Source organism: Rhinatrema bivittatum, chromosome 1 (genome assembly GCF_901001135.1).
Source record: "Rhinatrema bivittatum chromosome 1, aRhiBiv1.1, whole genome shotgun sequence".
In the NCBI taxonomy this organism is placed as follows: domain Eukaryota; kingdom Metazoa; phylum Chordata; class Amphibia; order Gymnophiona; family Rhinatrematidae; genus Rhinatrema; species Rhinatrema bivittatum.
The window spans coordinates 95,746,705-95,767,667 of NC_042615.1; the positions used below are offsets into that span (position 1 = coordinate 95,746,705).

General features: G+C 42.6%; 1 protein-coding gene across 3 annotated transcripts in view; it reads right to left on the minus strand.

Moving 5' to 3' along the window:
• The window catches only part of FBXO8 (F-box protein 8), a 149,716-nt gene that overhangs the window by 63,076 nt on the left and 65,677 nt on the right, over positions 1–20,963 (minus strand). For all 3 annotated transcript variants that reach the window (XM_029577082.1, XM_029577171.1, XM_029577242.1), the window contains exon 4: positions 112–238. In XM_029577082.1, coding sequence (XP_029432942.1) covers positions 112–238 — 127 coding nt within the window. The remainder of the gene's footprint in view (positions 1–111; positions 239–20,963) is intronic.

Sequence of the window (20,963 nt, forward strand, 5' to 3'; positions counted from 1 at the left end):
GCTTATTGGTACCTTGTGCTAATTCAACTATTTTTTCACATATTTGCATATTTTTCTGTTCATATTTCTAATTTACAAGACTTGCATATGATTATTAAATACAACTCTTACCTCTTGAGGGTTGGCATTAAATGTGAGACTCCCCTCATCCAGCTGCATATATAGATTTCGAAATGAAAAATCTGGAGGCATTTTCTTATTGTATATGGAACAGTGACCCCAAGTGGATTTGCATAATCTATACAAGAAAGAAAACAAAACCCATGTCTCTTATAAGATCTGCTCACTGTTTTAGTTCATCTTCAAATTTTGAAATAAAAATCAAGGATAATGTACTTATGCAATGGATTTTGTCATTTTCATTGTTTACAAAACCTTAAGCTGATTGAGCTTAAGTGTTAATCTTCCTATGCTTTTCCACTGACAACTTGCAAAAACTTACTTTAGTTATTTAGTATTCTATATTTTCGTCCAAACATCTGAAAATAAGACTTCTGTAACAAAGGTGTTATTGCATGTACTCTGCTTGTACGCTTGCGATTGGCTAATGAAGAGAAAAAAGAAAAAACCCTACATGCTGCTCATGTCTGTCTATCAACTGTAATTCACTTTGTGCCTAAGGAAAAGGTGGGTATCAAATATCAACAATATATTTGTTCATTTGCAAAACATTTTATTTTTGGAATTAATGACAAAATAAATGTATATATAATTTAGTTTACAATTATATTATTATTGAAACAATTATACATTTTACATATTCCAACTTTCAAACAGATTTTAAATAAAGCTGGGGCAGTTTTCAAAGGGCAGGTATGCACAGTTGTAATGCCTGTGGGTAAAAGATATCTGAAGATTTTACACCAATATAGAAAATTTGAAAATTGCTCCAAAATGAGGTATTTTTCAAAAGTACCTGCACAGAGGCAAAGTCTTGGGGGTACTCCTAGAAAAGGTACAAAGGCCCTAGAGCAAGTATCCATAGACTTTGCATCTCCCGACCTAACCATACCTACTTATTGTCCTGTAAAAGTATGTGCAATTTTGATCGACCTGTACACTTTCATCCAGGGAATGAGCAATTTTCAGTCAATGTATTCAAGTAAATCAGTATTCACCAGAATAAATGGCTTTTGAATAGTGCACATAAAATATATTAGATTAATCCTATTAAAAAGTTATCACGTGCAACTTCTTTTTCTTAACCTTTATTCACTCCTCTCACAAACAAAAATGGGGACATGTAGGATAACTTTGGTTTCTAACAATTTTTTTAAACCTAAATGGTTGAAAAGATTTAACTCACACCATTAAACCTTTCTATAATATAGCAGATAAATTATAAACTGCTTTATATGGGAAAGGCAATTTTCAAAGCGTTTGACCTTTGTTAATTGGTTGTCTGTCAACTTCCATTCATCAAAGCAGCTAAAAGTCTGTGCATTCTTTCACATGCAAACTTTTAGCTGCAATGAGGAGGAGGAGTTTCCAGGGGCATGTTTAGATAGGAGGAGGAGAAGGAAGAAAAGTATATGTGCACATAGCATTTTGAACTCTACATGACTACTTTTTCCAGCAAGTTTCTACTCATAGAAAAATGAGGTGCAAATGACTATACGTACTTTGTACATGCAGCAATTTCAAAACATACGTACTTTTTACTTTGAAAACTGGTATAAAGCCCGTGGATAAAAAATATGCATAGAATTTGCCTTAATGTGGATAGTTTAAATTGTACCATGTATTATATCTTTGTAGATTGTGATACCTTTTATTGGACCAACAAATCAGATGTACTACATGAGCTTTGAAGACTACATGGTTCTCTTCATGCGTATTTGGAGCACTTGCTCATATACATAGTGTGTTCCCAAGGGAGAAACTCTTCTGGAATTTCTGTCGCTCAGTATGAGTTTGGCTGCTGCGTGGGATTATGCACTTTTTTGTGCAATATCTCAAGGATGGAATAAGTTGCCACACATCAGTGCATTTGTTATCAAAGCTATTATCTTTTAGAAGAGCTCTGAAAAACCCTTAACCTAGGTTATGAAACGTTTTATATTAATACTCTTCTTGTTATATAATAATAAACATACACAGAAGAATTACAAGTTTACAGGAGGAACAGGTTACAGTTGCCCTAAGACATGGAGATCTGCCAGACTTAAAATTGGCACCTCTTGCAGGTCAAGGTGGGATAGTGTAACAGATAGTGACTCAAGACAGAAGGTAATGTGGTCCTAGACAAGAGGCATACAGACAGCCTGTCAAGAGAAACCCCAGAGTGATGAGAAAGAGCCCTCCACACCTGGCGCCTGGACCGAGATCCCGCCCACCCAGCGACGTCACCAACTGCAACGCCCAGAGGCCTTTTTAAGGCAAGTACTGGCCTTGGCTGGTCTTTTTGCCCTGCTCGAGGCGGCCGCTTGCACCCACGTGTTTGGCACTGACCCATCGGGGTCAGGGTGCCCTTTGCTCCAATCGGCCCTCCCCGCGATCGATCGGGGCCTACTGCCAGCCCTCCATGCCTAGTGCCCGGACCGAGATCCCGCCCACCCAGCGACGTCACCAATCGCGAAGCCCGGAGGCCTTTTAAAAACAAGCACTAACTTCTGGTGTCGTGCACCAGGTGACAAAGGAGCGAAACTAATGGGCTGCCCCTTAGTGTGCCCCTTTAATGACTCAACCACCCCACTGAGCTCTCTACTCTTGTTACTCCCTGTCACACCCCCCCCCCAGTTGACTTCTCCTCCATCTACATAGCACCCCCCACCTGCAACATTTACTAGCCCTTTTTTTCTTTTCCCCCTTCCTTCAAAACCTGTTGCAACACCCAAATGCCATCCCACCCTATTCCTCCACCCTTCAATAAATCAGCCATTACTTGCAATCGCTTTCATTTTACATGCTTGCCGTTGTCTCTAGCCTCAACATTGTCTCAAGCTTTACCCTATACAGGCGGTCACACGGCCCTTAACCACAACTGCTACACCAATCAGCCTACACCCCTTCCACACTCTTCCGACACCACAACTTACCCCTTTACTCCCAAACAAAGATGTAACCTTTCCCCATCATCAATCATTACCTACGCAGCCATACAAAACACCCTACCCCGTCCCCAATCCATCAACAGAGATCCCTTATACCCATGACTTCCCCCATCACACAGCTCCTTGGACTCACCATCTTCACACCGACTCTCTTCAATGCTCAATCCCTCACAAAAAAACCCCATATTCTCAATGACTACCTACTAGACTCGAAGCCAGACATCTGTGCTATCACAGAAAGCTGGCTAAAAAACACAGACATAGCGCTGATTAACCAATTACCACTACACCTTTACAATATATGCTCTCTACCCAGACACAAAAAACGAGGCGGCGGCCTACTATTAGCCACCAAAAAAGCACTCAGACTAATCCCCCAGACTGTGAAGACTGCTCCTAAATTTGAAAATCGGCCTTTTCAAATCTAGTCAATTGCAAATCTGTCTAGTCTATACCCCCCCCAGGGCTACTAGACTCTGATGCCTCCCCCCTCATAGAATTCATTGCCAAACACATTAACACAGACTCCCCAGCTATTATCACGGGGGATTTTAACCTCTATGTCGATGCAACTCCACTATCCCCTAACTGTGAAGCCATTCTGGTTTCCTTCAAGGCCATGGGGTTTAAGCAAATCATCAACGGCCCAACCCACAAAGCAGGTCACACCTTAGATCTCATCTTCATAAACTCCTGCCTCACTCACACCTCTCTCCCCACCTGTACCCCAGTCCCTTGGTCAGACCACTCGATCACCACCGACCTCATGGTAAAAGAAAAACTGACACTCCCCCCCCCAAAACCACCCTTCACTTTTGAAAACCCTGCTCCATGGATGACCTCAGTTCCCTCCTATCTAAAGAACTACACAACTTAAGATTATTCAAGCGCAGACTCAGGCATCTCCTCCTGGTTCAAGATCACGAACTCAGTAGCCAACAAGATCTGCCCCTTAACAGCTAAAGGAAATCAATCCCGCCCTCAAGAACAAAAAACCCTGGTTTTCACCTGAACTAAGGAAACTAAAACAAGAGCTAAGACATAAAGAACATAAATGGCCTAAAGACCCCTCCCCAAACTCGCTGACTGCCTACAAAACATCTATGCATAGCTACAGGACTACCATACTACGTACAAAGAGAGACTTCCATGCACGCAAAATACACAACTTTCACTACGACGCGAAGGCCCTGTTCTCGTATATTTCAGATCTTACAAAATCCACCCCCCCATCCCCGATAACCAAGCCCAAAATAAGTCCAACTAACTTGTAATCTTCTTCCAGAATAAAATCTCCAACCTCTTAGCCCTTATCACCTCCACTAACACCTCCCCCATACCCCCTTACACCGCCAACCTCGACCAGAGAGCCAATTTTGATTCCTTCGAACTCACTTCATCCCTTGAAATCAAATCTATCCTCAAGAAGATGAAATCCTCATCCCATCCCGACAAATTTACTGCTCACCATTCCTAATACCATTTCCAAACCCCTGGCCAAAATTATAAACTGCTCCCTGTTTCAAGAAATAGTCCCCGACCCTCTGAAACTTGCCACCCTCAAACCCCTACTGAAGCCAAACCTTGATCCAGGAGACCTCTCTAACTTCCGCCCCATCTCCAATCTGCCATTTATCGCCAAACTCATCGAGAGACTAGTCAACTCCCAACTCTCCGACTATCTAGACAAACATAACATTCTCTACCCTGCGCAGTTTGGCTTCCGTAAATTCCTAAACACAGAATCCCTTCTAATCTCTCTCTCGGATACCCTTCTCATAGGATTAGACAAAGGACAACCTTACCTACTGGCACTTCTGGATATCTCATCTGCATTTGATACCGTGAATCACTCCACCCTCCTAAACCACCTCTCAGACATAGGTATCTCAGGAACAGTCCTCAGACGGCTCAAATCATTCCTCAGCAATAGATACTATAAGGTCAGAATAAGCTATAAGGAATCCCCCTCCATCAGTGCTACATTTGGAGTACCCAAGGCTCCTCCCTCTCTAATATCTCTTACCCTTCTGCCAGTTCCTCGCTAAACTAAGCCTAACTCATTTCATTTATGCCGATGATGTGCAGATCCTGATTCCCATAACAGATTCCCTCCCAAAAACCCTCAAGTTCTGGGACAGCTGCCTTCACTCCATCAACCTCCTCCTCTCCAGTCTCAATCTCGTCCTCAACATGGCCGAGACTGAACTACTCATTTCCTTGGACCACAATAACCTTTCCCTCCCTGACCCCGCTCCGGCCACAGCTGCTCAAGCAAGAGACCTAGGCGTAGTACTGGATAACCGACTAAACTTAAAAAAATTTGTTAACACTACAAAGGACTGCTTCTTCAAATTACAAATTCTGAAAAACCTTAGACCACTCCTCCACTTCTATGACTTCCGAACAGTCTTCCAAGCTACCCTTTTCTCTAAAATAGACTACTGTAACTCCCTCCTTCTAGGTCTCCCCGCAACTACCACAAAACCCTTGCAGATACTCCAGAATGCCGCCACCAGAATCCCTACAATTCCAGCCAAGGAGACCACATCACACCCAGCCTCAAGAATCTCCATTGGCTCCCTTTCAGTTTTAGAATCCTTCATAAATCTCTCACTATCATTCACAAAACTATGCACAATCAGCACTCGCTCGAGCTAATAATCCTGCTACGACTCCACACCTCAAAAAGACCAATTAGAACGGCTTATAAAGGAACCCTACACGTCCCCCTCCCAAATCCATTCTTCACACCTCCATCAGGTAACGTGCCTTCTCCGCAGCTGGGCCATCCCTTTGGAACACCCTGCCTCCTGACCTACGCCAGGAACACTGTCCACTGACCTTTAAAAAAAAACCAAAAACTAAAGACATGGCTTTTCAAACAAGCTTATCCATAACCATTTAAGCTGTAACGTTATATTCTTCACTCAATATATTGTGTTCCACATATTTATTTTGTATATTCTATTGTTATAACATATATCATTAATCTGTTCCTCTTACTGTTGTGATTCCATATATTTATACCGTCACTTAACTGTTCCTCTCTCCATACTCTCTTCCAACCTCTAAGTTCCAGAAACCTCGTTCATTGTAATTTACCTCCTCCCTTAACTCTATCAGTAGCTCTCTAGCTATGATCACTGTTAATGTTAATTCCTCATGTTTGATGTAAACAGACGTGATGACATGTGTCATGAATATCTGTATAGAAAAGAATTAAATAGAGAAATGTTTCCTAGAAGGATTAATATTCCTAGGAAATTATGGAGCTCTCAGGGTGGAGCCTCAAACCTCAGATCGTGTGATGAACAAAGGAGTGTATGTACTTCCTTTCCAACTGTTCCTCTCTGCAGGACATAATACTCTCACCAGTAGAGGGCAAGAAGCATGGATACCAGTTCAAGTAGCTCTCTTTTATCTGAATACTCACACATATATACATTTTGCATTGCTATTTTTATTTTATTGTATATTTTATTTCTTGTGTATTCACTGTAATGAATGTTTCTACTGTAACCCACCCTGAGTGATTTCATAAAGACTGAATAAATATCCAAATAAATTCCCCATTTAATTTTCTTCGCCAAATAAATTTTAAAAGCATTCTCAAAACTAGATGAAAATTGTAAGATGACAACATAAGAGGGTCAATTTTCAAACGGTATTTAAGTTGGGTAACATGGTCCAATTTAAAATGTGTCAAAAAGAAGGTGGAGGATAGTATGAACTCATAGATCAATATCAAAAGGGAGGTGTAAGAATGCAAAAATAAAGGATCACCTCAGACCGTAGAACCATCACAAATGCAAGGTTTAAATGGCTTGAGGCTACAAACAGTGAGCATCCAAAAGTCCAAATTTGAAAAGAATTTGTACAATTCAGTTCCCTGACATGGCTGTGTTTCGCCAGGGCCTGTGTCAGGAGGGACAGAGGTAATAAATTATCCTTGTTACATATGGGTGAACGTTTCCCTGGCAAAAACACAGCCATGTCAGGGGATTCCTTACTTTTGCAGTCATGCGCCTCCCTTTTAACTTAAAATCTGACCACATTTTAGGAGAGCAATGTAGACGTGGGTTAAATTGTGCACGTATTTTTAGCTACGTTAAAGAGAAGCATTCCTGTAAACATGTATAGGTTGGGAGAGGAAAATAGCACACATACATTTGGATTTTCAAATCTGTGAACATTTTGCCATCCTGTGGCCACATAAATAAAGTGCAGGTGCAAAGTATGTGAATACAATGCTTTTCGTCATCTTCTCAGCAGGCCGTCTTGGACACCAATTTTACAAGTGTCCACTTGACTTGTATTTTATTTATTTGTTTTATTTAGACATTTAATATACCATCGTTCCATGTAATGATCACAATGGTACCTATATCTGTCACAAGACCTTAAAAGTTATCTTGCGCTCACTTTTTGGAAAAGTATTCCGGCTGAGGAAAAAGATTAAATGTTACCTCTTTAAGGCAGCCTTTGATTAGGCTGTCAATATTTGGGGTAATTGTCTCCAATTAATTTTTGTTTTGGAAATGCTAGTGGGTTGAATTATCTTGTCACAGAGGGGTATTTCAAGGGACTAGATCAGGGGTTGGCAACTTTGGACAATTCACGTCACCCTCCATTGCCTCAGGTACCAATATTGTATGAGCTCTTTAGGGACAGTAAAATACCTACAATACCGGAATGTAATCCACCTTGAAGTGTCTGAAAGGCAGTATATAAATCAAATAAACAAACCTAAGGCACACAAAACCATTTTTACTGGCATAGCAGCAGTGACATGGCACTGAATAGCAGCTGAGTGGAAACACCTGTCACTACTGCAAGTATACAGCTGGCAGCCCCAAGCCAGTAAGCATAGTGCAGCTGCCACTGCTGCCCTCCCTCATACCCACCACCGTCTGTGGGTTGCAGTCCTGGCCAAAGGCCTAAGATGTTGAAGTAGTGGACCTACAGGGCCAATAAAGAGAAAATTGGAGGCAGTTAGTAGGGAACCAAGTTATTTCTCCTTAACAATACACACCTAAGTTTCCAGTTTCAGCTGCCTCTTTTTCACTCCCTTCTTAATCTCAATATTCGCCATCACTGGTAACCTATACCTTTCACTTTCTTCCAAAGGGGTAAAAAGAAGCAAGTTCAAAAACATTTCAGGTCAGCGACCCGGCAGCAAACCACCACTGTTCTCAACTCTGTTTCTCCCCTTTCAATCACAGCTTAAAAGTTTGCTATTTCAAAGGCAAGATTAAAACTGACAAATTTTTTTTTTTTCATTATTTATTTCTAAATTTCAAATTTACATTACAATAAATCGATTATACCAACAAGAAATTCATCATTAACATTCATCAACTCAAATCTTTTAAACCATTTAAACTTCTTTCTTCCTTGTTTCTAATGTACTAAACAAGCACTTGGGGAGAGATTAAGCAAGAATATAAGAAGAAAAAAAAATATTTATCATTCCCTAAAGGGCTTAATTATAAGGGTTTACCAGGCTTATACATATTCCCAATTTCTTAGGACTGGGGATGCACTTCCTTCTTTTGACTGCGATATTCCTCTAAGAATTTCTCCAGATGTTCTGGTTCGTAATAAATATATTTTTTACCTTCTACATACATCACTACCTTACATGGGAATCTTACAGCAATGTTAATTCCAAATGTTCTCGCCTGATTAGCTAATATTAAGAATTTTTTCCTACGCAGCCGAGTTTCCCTGGCAACATCAGGGTATACCCATATCTTTTGGCCTAAGTACAGGGAGGACCTCTTTTCCAAAAATTTTTTTAATACATTTTCCCTTTCTAATGATTGGGAAAATTTTACCAACAGGGTACCCCTCCTTTCCACTTGAGCACTAAAAGACTCCTCTATCAATGCTGTAACATTCAAAGTTGTTTCTACCTGATCTGTAGTTGCCTCAGAATCTTTCCAATTAATAAAGTATGCACTTATTATTTTAGGAATTTTTTCAGAAGAGTATAACAAAATCTCCTGTAAATAGTTTTTCAACTGCTCTTTTGGGGAGGTCATCCTACACTTAGGAAAATTTACTATTCGCAAGTTTACTTGTCGAATACTATTTTCTATCATTTCTACTTTTTTAGAGAGGATTGTTTCACCTTGTATAATAGTTGCCTGGGTCTGTTTCAGCTGAGATATTTCTAGTTCTACCTTTTTAATTTCTAATTCATTATTTACTACCAATGGGTTCATGTTAGATATTGCTTTTTGCATATCACTAACATTTAGATTTAACCTCCCAATATCATTATGGATTACATTAACTGCTTTCCACATCATTTCCAGTGTGACATTTTCAGCATCTTTTTTCAATGAATCCCTCTCATCTTGTACAAACTCAACATTAGAATTCTCGGAATTATCTAAGCCATTTAGTAAGGAAGAGATTCCCAGTCCATCAACCGGTTCAGTCCTTATCCCGGTTGTCTCTCTGTCTCTTAATGGACAGAGACCCCCTTCTTGTATTGCAGTCGATAGACTTTTCACCTCCTCGATCGGACTTGATTCCATGGACGCCTTCCGTCTCAAATAAGTCTGGTTCCTTGTCTAATGCAATACTCTTTGGTGGGGACGGTGTTTTGGGAGCCCCGGGATTTAGAGTCACTTCTCCCAATAATGTGAGTACTTGCTCACTACTCATCATTATAGCGGGATTCTCCGGGGTTTCTTTGCCTGTGGTAGGATAGAATCCTGGTAAAGTGGTTTGAATGGGTGTAGGTCGGGCTGGGGTCGAGGCATCCTGCCTTACCTTCCCCTTCTGTTTGGTGTTTGGCATTCTAATTGAAATCCACTCACCGCGGGTCAAAAAGGTATAGGAAACAAGTCTGACCAGGTTATTCTATTCCCTTATATCTCTATTCAAATTTTTAAGGAGGAGACACGGAGAGTTGCTGTTATTACCTCAGTACGTTGAGAGTGGACCAGGGGTACTCGCCTCCTCGCCTCCGCCGACCTAAGCCGACCAAAGCCGCGCGCCCCTTACGGAGCGCGCGGCTTAGGCAGCGCGCGCCTACAGCACAACGCGCCGTCTGCCGCTCGTTGAAATAGCGGCAGCGCGATCCGATGACGTCACCAGGGGACGCCCTGACTCCTCAGAGCGTTTGCAGATGAAAAGTCCCAAAATAGATGTCCCGGGGTCTCTCTCTGGTGCTGGTAAGTGGCAAGTGAGTGGCTCGACCCTCCGGTCTCTTTCCTCTCTCTCTCCCAAATCTCACTCCTCTGCCGCTCGTTGAAATAGCGGCAGCGCGATCCGATGACGTCACCAGGGGACGCCCTGACTCCTCAGAGTGTTTGCAGATGAAAAGTCCCAAAATAGATGTCCCGGGGTCTCTCTCTGGTGCTGGTAAGTGGCAAGCGAGTGGCTCGACCCTCCGGTCTCTTTCCTCTCTCTCTCCCCAAAAACTGAAAAATTTTAGTATTATTTTCAGATATCTTTCTCCCTCCTGCTTTCCTTATCTTTGACCTTGAAGTCTTCTTTTTCTTCTGGCCTCAAAATTCATTCCAGTTAACAGAAATAAACTAACAAACCTCAAATTCCTAAACGTTCATCTTGATAAAGTTGTTTACACAAGTTAGTCCTGGGGGAATTCTGCGCTTCTGCGGAGCGCAGAATTGCCATTTTCTTTGCAGAATTGGCAAATCTGGCAATTCTGTGCATAAAATGGCAGAGGAGACGCTAGCATGTGTGAACAGAGTGGGCGTAGATGAAGGCCCTCCCTGGTGCGCCGTTTGCAGCGAAAATGAAGGGCCCCGGTGCCATGGACGTGTGCTGTTCACCACGAAAATGAAGGCCCCCTGTGTGCCGCAAACTGAGTTTGCTCCGCTCGCGGCGAAGATGAAGGTCCTGGTGAGTGAATGTGTGTGAGAGCAGAGGGGTGTGAGAAAGGGAGGGGAGGTGAGGGAGGGGATGCTTGAGTGTGGGTGCCAGAGAGAGGGAGCCTATATGAGAAGATTGTGAAGGAGTGTGTGAGTGTGTGTGTGTTGTGTGAGAGATTGGGAGTTGGTATGTATGAAAAAGGGATAGTGTGTATGTGAGGGTGCTAGCCTATGTGAATTGATTGTGTGAGAGAAAGGGATCTTGAATGGGTGTGTATGCAAGAGAGGGACCCTGTATGAGGGGATGTGTGTGTGCGAGAGAGTGAGGGAGGCTGTATGAGGGGATGTGTATGTGTACTAGAGAGAGGGAGCATGTGTGTGAGAGAGGCAGGGACAGAGGGAGCCTGTGTGAGGGGCAGTACTGAGAATGGAGTCAAACTCTGGGACTGGCAATATAGAGTGGAAGGGGTTGAGCCTACAGGTGGAGGGGAGAGATACTCGCAGGTGGAAGATTTAGGGCCTGAGAGGGCAAAGTGGCCAGGGGAGTAGGGAGAGCAAGTGGAAGGGACACTCTTACAGTGAATTTCTAGGGAAGCTCTGCTCAAAATATTTAAAATTCTGCATCTCTAAGTAATAACTTTTTTCTGTATTAATTTAAAATGTAATTACTTAAAGACTCTTAAAGATAACTAGAGTGGGACTTGATATTATTGTAGAAAAGTGTTGGGAACAAACAATATACATACAATAACCCAGAGCTTTTCACACGATGTCAATCTTTTGCGACGCTGCACCACCAAAAATATTTAGGCAATGACCTTCATAATAGGCTTCCTCGTTAGGGCTTTCGCCTATTCAACTCGGCCTTATGCATAATCATAGGTCATGATGTTAGAGATATTTTTTTGAGAAAGTTTTCTTTTGCAAATTAAAACGAATAAAGTCAATGACTATTTCAAACTCTGACTGGCATTATTCCATGTGTATAATCCATCATTTAAATGGTTAGACTTATCTGGATTGTAGCGCTTTTTCAGTCAAAAACCATGACAGTATTCACAGTGCTGACCCGACACGGAGCCGTGTTTCGGACTGCTTTCACCATCTCCCAGTCCTTCATCAAGGGTAATAGTTACAGTTGTCGAACAATTCAAACATGGCGCTTCGGCGTTTTTTACCCATTTCCTAAATATTTTTGGTGGTGCAGCGTCGCAAAAGATTGACATCGTGTGAAAAGCTCTGGGTTATTGTATGTATATTACTTAAAGACTGTCATGTAAATTGTGTTATTTTGACCAATATAAAGTTTGCAGAATTTAAAGTTTTTGTGAGTAGAATTTCCCCAGGAATAACGAGTGGGATGATAACATCTGAATATGCCAACACAGACATCCTCTCAGAGTTCAGAAAGAAATCTTTGAGCATGTAAAGGAGTTCCCACGCACCGGCCCCATGCAAGCCTCCTCAGTCTTTTCTCTAGATGAACTTCAACTCTAAGGGAAGGAAGATGGGATTGAGTGGCTGTTTTGTCCTGCTGCCTACGGAGAACACCCTTTACAGGTATGCGATTTGGCTTTCTTTGTGGACAAACAAGAACAAATTCAGCCATTAAAGTGGGGATATGTAAATAGACTTTAGGTTTTTCTTTATAAAGAACATGTAATATCAATGAATAGTGAACAATGGGAGAGTTAACTCTTATTATTTGAAGATTTTTTTTTTTTTAAATACTGCTAAGCCAGAGGCACAGTCTCTGCAAGAGTCTTCCAGACAAAAATGTGAATGGAAGATGAAGTAGCTAATTTACACATGTTTTGAATAGAAGCTGAGATTAGAAACACTACTAAAGCTGCAATTGCTCGAATTGATGAGCTTTGATTTTACTGGGGAGATCTAAGTCTATTCTTTGTAACAATAGGTGATATAGTCAGAGAGTCATGATTTGGTATCTCAAATGGAAATCCTTGATTTCTTGACTCATGAGAGATAAACAATTGAGAAAACTTCCTGTAAGGCTTCATTCATTCTAGTGAAAAAAGTATAGCTCTTCTACAGTCCCACTTTGTAAGCATGAGATTTGGGAAAAGAATGAAAGGAGGACTATAGATTAAATCAAATGGAATTGAGACTACTTTTGGGTGAAAATTAGGAGTTCTTAGTAATGAGCATCTACTAAAAGAGCCTGGAATTCACTTACTCTGCAAGGAATCAGACAAGCCTGGTCTTTGAGCACATTTTGCACTGTGGTAGATCTCAGTGCAAAACGTGATAGAGTGTACATGAGATCTGCATTCAAATCTAATCTGGTAGCACCTGGAAGGAGAGCATCAGCTTTATGAGGCAGGAAGCAATCCTGTAGTTAGGACCTACCTTCAAGGTGATATAGTATCCTCTCACACAGAGGCTAGGACTCCAGGGGCGCGTGCCCAGGAGGGCAGCTGTTATAGCTGATGATTCAATTATTAGGAAGATTGTTAGCTGGGTGGCTGGTGGGCGTGAGGATCACTTTGTAATTTGCCTGCCTGGTGCCTCATGCATCACATAGATAGGATTTTAGATAGTGCTGGGCAGGAGCAGTCTATCTTGGAAAATGTGGGTAACAATGACATAGGAAAGTGCAGAGGGGAGGTTCTGTAAGCAAAATTTAGGGTTTTAGGTAGAAAGCTGAAATCTTGAACTTCCAGGGTAGCATTCTCAGAAATGCTCCCCGATCTATGTGCAGGATCCCAGAGACAGGCAGAGCACCAGTTTTAATGTGTGGATGAGACAATGGTGCAGGAAAGAGGATTTTAAGTTGTTAAGAACTGGGCTTCAATATGGGGAAGGGAGGACCTTTTCCAAAATGATGGACTCCATCTTAACCAGAATTGAACCAGGCTGCAAGCACTAAAAAGCAGATAGCACAGGTTTTAAACTAGATGATGGGGAAAGCACAGTCGCTGAGAAGCGCATGGTTTAGAATGATGTATCTTTGTATACTAAGAGAACAGGGAATCCCAGTAAAGTGGACCAGGTGTCTAGGTAAAGTGCAGAAATATTCCAAAATTACCCCTGTCAACTGATGAGCTGGTTGTTAATGCAAACAAAAAACATACTTAGACGTGTCTGTATACAAATGCTAGAAATCTAAAAAATAAGATGGGAGAGAGAATGTATAGCACTGGATGAAGAAGTAGATATAACTGACATCCCAGAAACTGGCATCCCAGAGGATAACCAGTGGGACACTGATATCAGGGTACAAATTATATCAAAATGATAGAATGGATGAAATTGATGGAAGGTGGTAGTATGTTAGAGAGAGCATTGAGTTAAACAGGATAAAAGTTCTGCAGGAAACAAAATGAACTATTGCATTTTTATGGTTAGAAATTCCAGGTGAAAAAGGGAATAAAATAGTAGTGGTGGTGGTTTTACCATCCACCTGGCCAGAATGAACTAACAATGAAATGCTAAAAGAAATTAGGAAAGCTAACAAAATCAGCAGCACAGTAATAACAGGTGATTTGAATTACCCTAGTACTGACTGAATGAACGTTACATCAGGGCATTCTAGAGAGGTTAAGTTCCTAGAAGAAATAAATGACTGCTTCTTGAAGAGGCTGGTATAAGAACCAACAAAAAAGGAAACTATTTTAGACCTAGACCTTAGTAGAATATAGGATTTGGTGCGCGAGGTGTTGGAACTACTTGGCAATAGTAATCACAACATTTTCAAATTTGTCTTAACTGGGAGAGAGCACAAAAAATCTACTGTGACAAAATTTAACTTTCAAAAAGGTGACTGAAAATGAGGAAAATGTTTAGAAAAAACTGAAAAGGAGCAACTACAAAAGTTGAGTTCAGCTCAAGCATGGACGTTGTTTAAAAATATCAACTTGGAAGCCCAGACCAGATGTATTCCATGCATTAGAAAAGGTGGAAGGAAGGTTAAATGACTACCGGAATGGTTAAAGGGTGAGGTGAGAGAGGCTGTAATATCCAAAAGAACATCTTTCAAGAAATGGAAAAAGGTATCCAAATGAAGAAAACAGGAAACAGAAGAAGCCCTGGCAAGTGAGACACAAAGCATTGATAAGAAAGACAGAAAATTTGAAAAGAAGCTTGCTGTAGAAACAAAAACTCATAACTTTTTCAGGTACATTGGGAGGTAAAAAGCCTGTGAGAGAGTCAGTTGGACCATTAAATGAGCAAGGTGTAAAAGGGGCCCTTAGGGATTTCAAAGCCATAGCAGAGATAATAAATTAATTCTTTGCTTCGGTATTCACTGAGGAAGATGTAAGAGATATATTCATTAGACTATAATGAGGCTAATGGTGCAAAAGTCAATTACTAATAAATTAATCTGCACCCTATGTGTATAATGCACATTGCACAAAAAAAAAAAACCCAAACCAAAAACAACTGTTTTTAGGAGGAAAGACTTCAGATGCCAAACAAGTGAATTCTCACAGATTTGGCAGAGGGCAGACTCAAGTCAGAAAAACCTCCTGAATGTGGGTATCCGATGAATATAGTCCATAGAGCATATAAGGGCGCACTATACCATCTAAGGGAGTGCTTACTGCAGGAATCAACTAAGAAGAAGAATGATGACAAAGCAAGAAAATGTTTTGAGGTGTGTCATAAGATAACACTCTGGATTGGGTGCAGTCAAAGATTTTCAAAAAATATTTTGCCATTCTGAATTTGCACAAAATTTGAGGACAAGGGGATTCATTTTGCTTATACTAGAGAAAAACGTTAAAGTAAATAATTTGTCCTGCTTTTTATCAGCCAGCAGAGAAAGATAAGAATAGCTCCATAAAAGGACATCACAAATGTGGACATTGTCAAGCATGTCATGTAACCATCAACATTTTGCAATTTATACATCCTGGCACAAAACAAAGTTGCTTACCTATAATAGGTGTTCTCCTAGGACAGCAGGATGTTAGTCCTCACATGTGGGCATCATCATCTGATGCAGCCTGGCTTATGTCAAAGTTTCTAGAAACTTTAACTGGCACACTGAGCATGCCACTATCCACGCAGGGTCTCTCTTCAGTCTAAGTAGATCACAAAAAAATAAAAAAACAACCAGGAGAACCCAACTCTGTAGGGTGGTGGGCGGGCTTCCTGAGGACTAACATCCTGCTTTCCTAGGAGAACATCTGTTATAGGTAAGCAACTTCACTTTCTCCTAGGACAAGCAGGATGGCAGTCCTCACATGTGGGTGAATTCATAGCTACAGGCTGGACCCAAGATCAATGGGACCAACAGACACCAAACTAGGTGCCAACGGGCACAACAGAGGTGCTGTTGGTAACATCGGGAACAGCTTGAACCCAAAGTAGGGCCATAGGTAAGAAGAGTTGGGTTCATCGCCCGAACTGCTGCTCCTTTTTCTTCGCAGCTCTCAGCTGCCGTCATGATTTCCTGATGGCAGGGAAGCTGCCACTGCCAGTTTCCTCTTCGCAGCAGGGGTGCCACTGACACCGCTGTCTGCTCTCATCCTTCACGCTGCAGGATGCCACTGCAGGCTCCTGCCTCCCAGCTCTCCATAGGCGTAGGCGCGAGCCTCTCCTGCTCTCTTAAAGGGCCAGTGGTGGGAAAAGCCCCGCGGCCCTCATCTATGATGTCATCCTTCCTCGCCCGGTCCAGCCCTATAAAAGGTGCCCTGCTTCAATCCTTCAGATCCGGTCTTCCCAGCGTCTGTGGTCTTCCTTCCGGTCCAGGTCCTCTGTGGTCTTCCTGTGCCTTGATGGATCTTCATTCCATTTTCTTTGCGATCCTGGTTTCTTCATCTTTATGTTGCTGGTCTTGTCCCTCACTGGAGCTCCATTGTCGCTTCTTCCTTATGTTCCGTTTGTCCCATGTCCTGATGTTCGATGTTCCAGCCCTGATAAAGTCAGTCTCTTCTTCAGCTCTTCGTCCAGTTCCCAGGTTCCTTGTCTGTCCACCTTTCCTGGCGTGCCACCCTCATGGTCTGTGACCAGCCGATGGGGGGGGGCTGTGTAGGGCACCTTGTGGCACAAGGCCTACCTTCTCTTCTGCAGCCCAAGTTTCTGGAAGGCTCCTGTTTTTAACGCCAAGTTCCTGAGACTTGAATCCTGTACCAGTCTTCAGAGTTCCTTGTGCCTGCTTCCGTCCATTCCTAAGACTCTGGCAAAACCTGCTCCGCTCCAGCGTGGTCCGCGACCAGCCACAGGCAGCTGTGTAGGGCGCAGGCCTCTCCTGAATCTTTGTCATGTCCTGGCTTCAGTTCTTACTGCTTCGTCTGGAGTCTGCTTCGCTTTCGGTGTGGTCCGCGACCAGCCATGGACAGCTGTGTACGGCATGCTGCGATGCAGCACTCACCCAGTACTTTCTCTCCGCAGCACTTGCTAGAAATTCTTTCCTTTAAAAGCAAGTTTGTTTGGCCACTTTAAGTAAAAGTATTTTCAGTATAGCTGGTCCTATTTTTTGGATTGACTTATTGTTAGTAATCAGATCTGAAGGTGATTTGCTCCAGTTCAGGAAACTATTTAAAACCCATTTATCCACCCAAGCTTTCCCAGTTCATTAAAGATTTTGCACATGTATGTGATAGGTATTGATCTATAGATTTTGTGAGTTTAATTTGTTGTTTACTCTGGTTTTAATCTATTTGCTTTTGTTACGTTATGCTTATAGATTTTAATAAGTTTGTACTGTATATTGTAATCCACAAAGATTTGTTGCAGTTCCCAGTCTACTGGGAACTGCATTAACTGGGAGGTTTTGCAACCTGATAGCAGACCTAAACAAACATGCAACAGCTGAAAATTAAAGAAGCTAAGCCTTTCTTCATGAAGGATACTATGGCAGGAATATCCACCCCTTTTTGGAACATTCTTTCCCACTTCTGGGAATCTGCTGAAACCAACCAGAGAAGCCCGAGAAAAATTTCCAGGGATGTAGCTGACCCAAACTAGGGATTGTATATTATGGGGTGGTATTCTATGCAGACAGGCAAGTCAGGAACCACCATTATTGACCCTTTCAGCAACTGGAATGGCTGTGACAAATATCTGAGGGCAGGAGATTCTATCTTGTATTCCTTCATAACACTGAAACGCAAAGGCTGGGATAACAGACAAGCTCTTGTCTAAATAAGAGACATCAAACTCATCCTCAGGAGAGCACTCTCACCCCTCTGGGCTCTCTTCACTGATCCCTTAGGTCAGTCTGTTAAGGCCCTCAAGGGAATCCCCTGGGTTCTAACTTAGTGCAATGATATTCCTGACCAGCACCTGCTGTTCTGTATGATTTCAAAATGGCTGCTGGTGCACCCAACTGTTACCTGCAGCCTGGTGAAATAAAACCCCCCAAAACAGCACTGCTGGTCACAAAACCCCCAGTGAAAGTCTGGGAAGACTTACTTGTACCGTTCTATCCCCCCAGCAGCATTCAGAAAGGGCTGCGCTAAGACTGCATGCTGTGCAGAGTGCAGTCTTTATACTCCCCCATGCTGCCATCATTCCCTGCGGTTCAAAATGCCCTCACCATGTACACTAGCAGGCTTCGTCTATAGCCCAAACAGAGGGCAGTCCTGCTCTCCAGTTACCACGAATCTCTGGCTGCTGAATAGCCAGCATTCCACTTTATGTTTCTTTTTTTTTTTTATAAGCTTTACTGCTGCAGTCAGAAAAAGGTTATAGATTTTAAAATGGAAGCAGCAAACATATCCTGAAAGCAAGGAACACAGGACAGGGAAAAAGAAAGAGAGAATTAAAATTAAAAAAAAATTCTCAATGTTCTAACAATATATAAGCATTAAACCTGTGCATCAATATAAGCTGGAGATGCAAGGAAAAAAGTAAACAGAAATCTTTATATAAGAAAGCAGAGTTGCTTACCTATAAAAAGATATTCTCGGAGCACAAGCAGGATGGTAGTCCTTACACATGGGTGAATTCCTAGCTACAGGCTGCTCAACATAAAAGTGGACCCATAGACACACAACCAAGTGCCAACAGGCACTACAACAATGGTGTTATAAGGTAACAAGAGGGGGAGACAATCTGAACCCAAACAACGGGCCCTAGGCAGGAGGGAGTTGGATTCTACACAAACAGATAGGGTCTGTTTGGCAACAGCAATGCTCAACCTATTCCTATCAAAAGAAATAAAATGTTGGGTGGAATGTCTATGGGCTTCTGTCCACTCCAGATAGAAGGCTAAAGCTTGCTTGAAGTCCAAACTGTGCAGTGCTCGTTCACCTGGGTGCAAATGGGGCCTGGGAAAGAAAATTGGTAGGGCAATGGACTGGTTAAGATGTAAGCTCATTACCACCTTAGGGAGGAACTTAGGGTGTGTACGCAAGACCACCCTGTATTGATAAAACAGTGTAAGGTAGATAAGTCACTAAGGTCTGAAGACCACCGACTCTGCATGCTGTGGTGACTACCACCAAAAATATGAAAATCCAGATCAGGTACTTCAGGTCACAGGTGCACAGCAGCTCAAAAGGAGTTTATCAGCAGCTGAGCTACCACCACGTTGAGGTCCCAAGATACAGTGGGAGGTTTAGGGAAGGCTTAACTGAAGCATATTCTGCATGAATCGTACAATTATAGGCTGTTCAGGGATGAGCGTACCTTCTACACCATGGTGGTATGTGCTAGTTGCACTGAGATGAACTCTAATGGAGTTGGTTTTTAAGCTAATTTCCAATAGGTGTAGAAGGCAATTAAGCAGTTTTTGCATGGGGCAGGAGAACGAATCTAAGGCCTTCTGCTCACATCATACGGAAAACCTCCTCTACTTCAGCTCATAAGACTTTCTAGTGGAAGATATTCTAGAAGCCACCAGGAACCAAGACATCCTCTGAGAGACTAAATGGTTGCAGAATTAACCTCAAAATCTAGGCTGTGAGTGACACAGGATGGAGAATGGGATGTCTCAACTACCTCAATCTTGCATGATGAGATCTGGGGAAGTCCCCAGACTGATCAGTTTCCAGATGGACAACTCTTGTAGGAGTGGAAACCAGACCCGTCTCGGCCAATAAGGGCTATGAGAATCATAGTTCTCTTGTCCTCACGAAACTTCAAGAGAGTCTTCGCCACTAAGGAAAATTGGAGGATACGCATACAGAAGACCCTTGTCCCAATGACTGGCAAGAACGCTCAAGGCTGGTTTGCTGTCTGACCTGTACAGGGAACAGACCAAGGCACCCTCCTGTTGCAAGGGGATGCAAATAGATCCATGTCCATGCCCCCCCCAGATGCGGAATATCCGACTCACTGCCTCCTGGTCTACGGGCCACTCATGGAGTCTGAAGGCACGACTTAAGTCTGTCCGCTACCATGTTATCTGTCCAGGTATATGGCCCTGAGCACCATTCCATGGGCCAGGGCCCATTACTAGATCAGAGCCACTTCTTGACACAGAAGGTATGATCCTGTACCTCCCTGCTTGTTGACATGCCACATCGCTACCTGGTTGTCTGTTTGGATCAAGACAACTTTGTTGGATAGCAGATCTCCGAAAGCCCATAGCAAGTTTCCTAATTGCCCAAAGCTCAAGGAAGTTGATCTGACAACTGCTTTCCTGAGCAGACCAGAGACCCTGGGTATTGAGCCCATCTACATGAGCTCCCCAGTCTAGAGTGGATGCATCCATGGTTAGGACAATTTGGGTAGGAAGACTTCAAAAAGAGATCCCCCGTTCTAGATTTGTAAATACCCACCACCAGGATGAGTCTTGAAAGGGCAGGGTGACTCTGATGCAATCCTGGATGTTCTGTGTGGTCTGGCGCCACTGCGACCTCAGGGTCTATTGGTCTCTGTGCATATGTAATCGTGCCAAGGGAGAGACATGGACGGTTGCGGACATGGCCCAACAGCCTCAACATGTGCCAGGCTGTCAACTGCTGGCTCTGCTGAATCTCTGCTGTGATGGTCGTCAAAGTGATGGCCCTTTGATGAACCAGGAAAACCTTGGCCTCAGCCTTGTCAAGCAGGGCTCCCATGACAGGCTAAGATGGGACTTTGGGTAGTTGATGACGAACCCCAACAACTCCAAATGCATGGATTTGACGGTCCCTGTCTG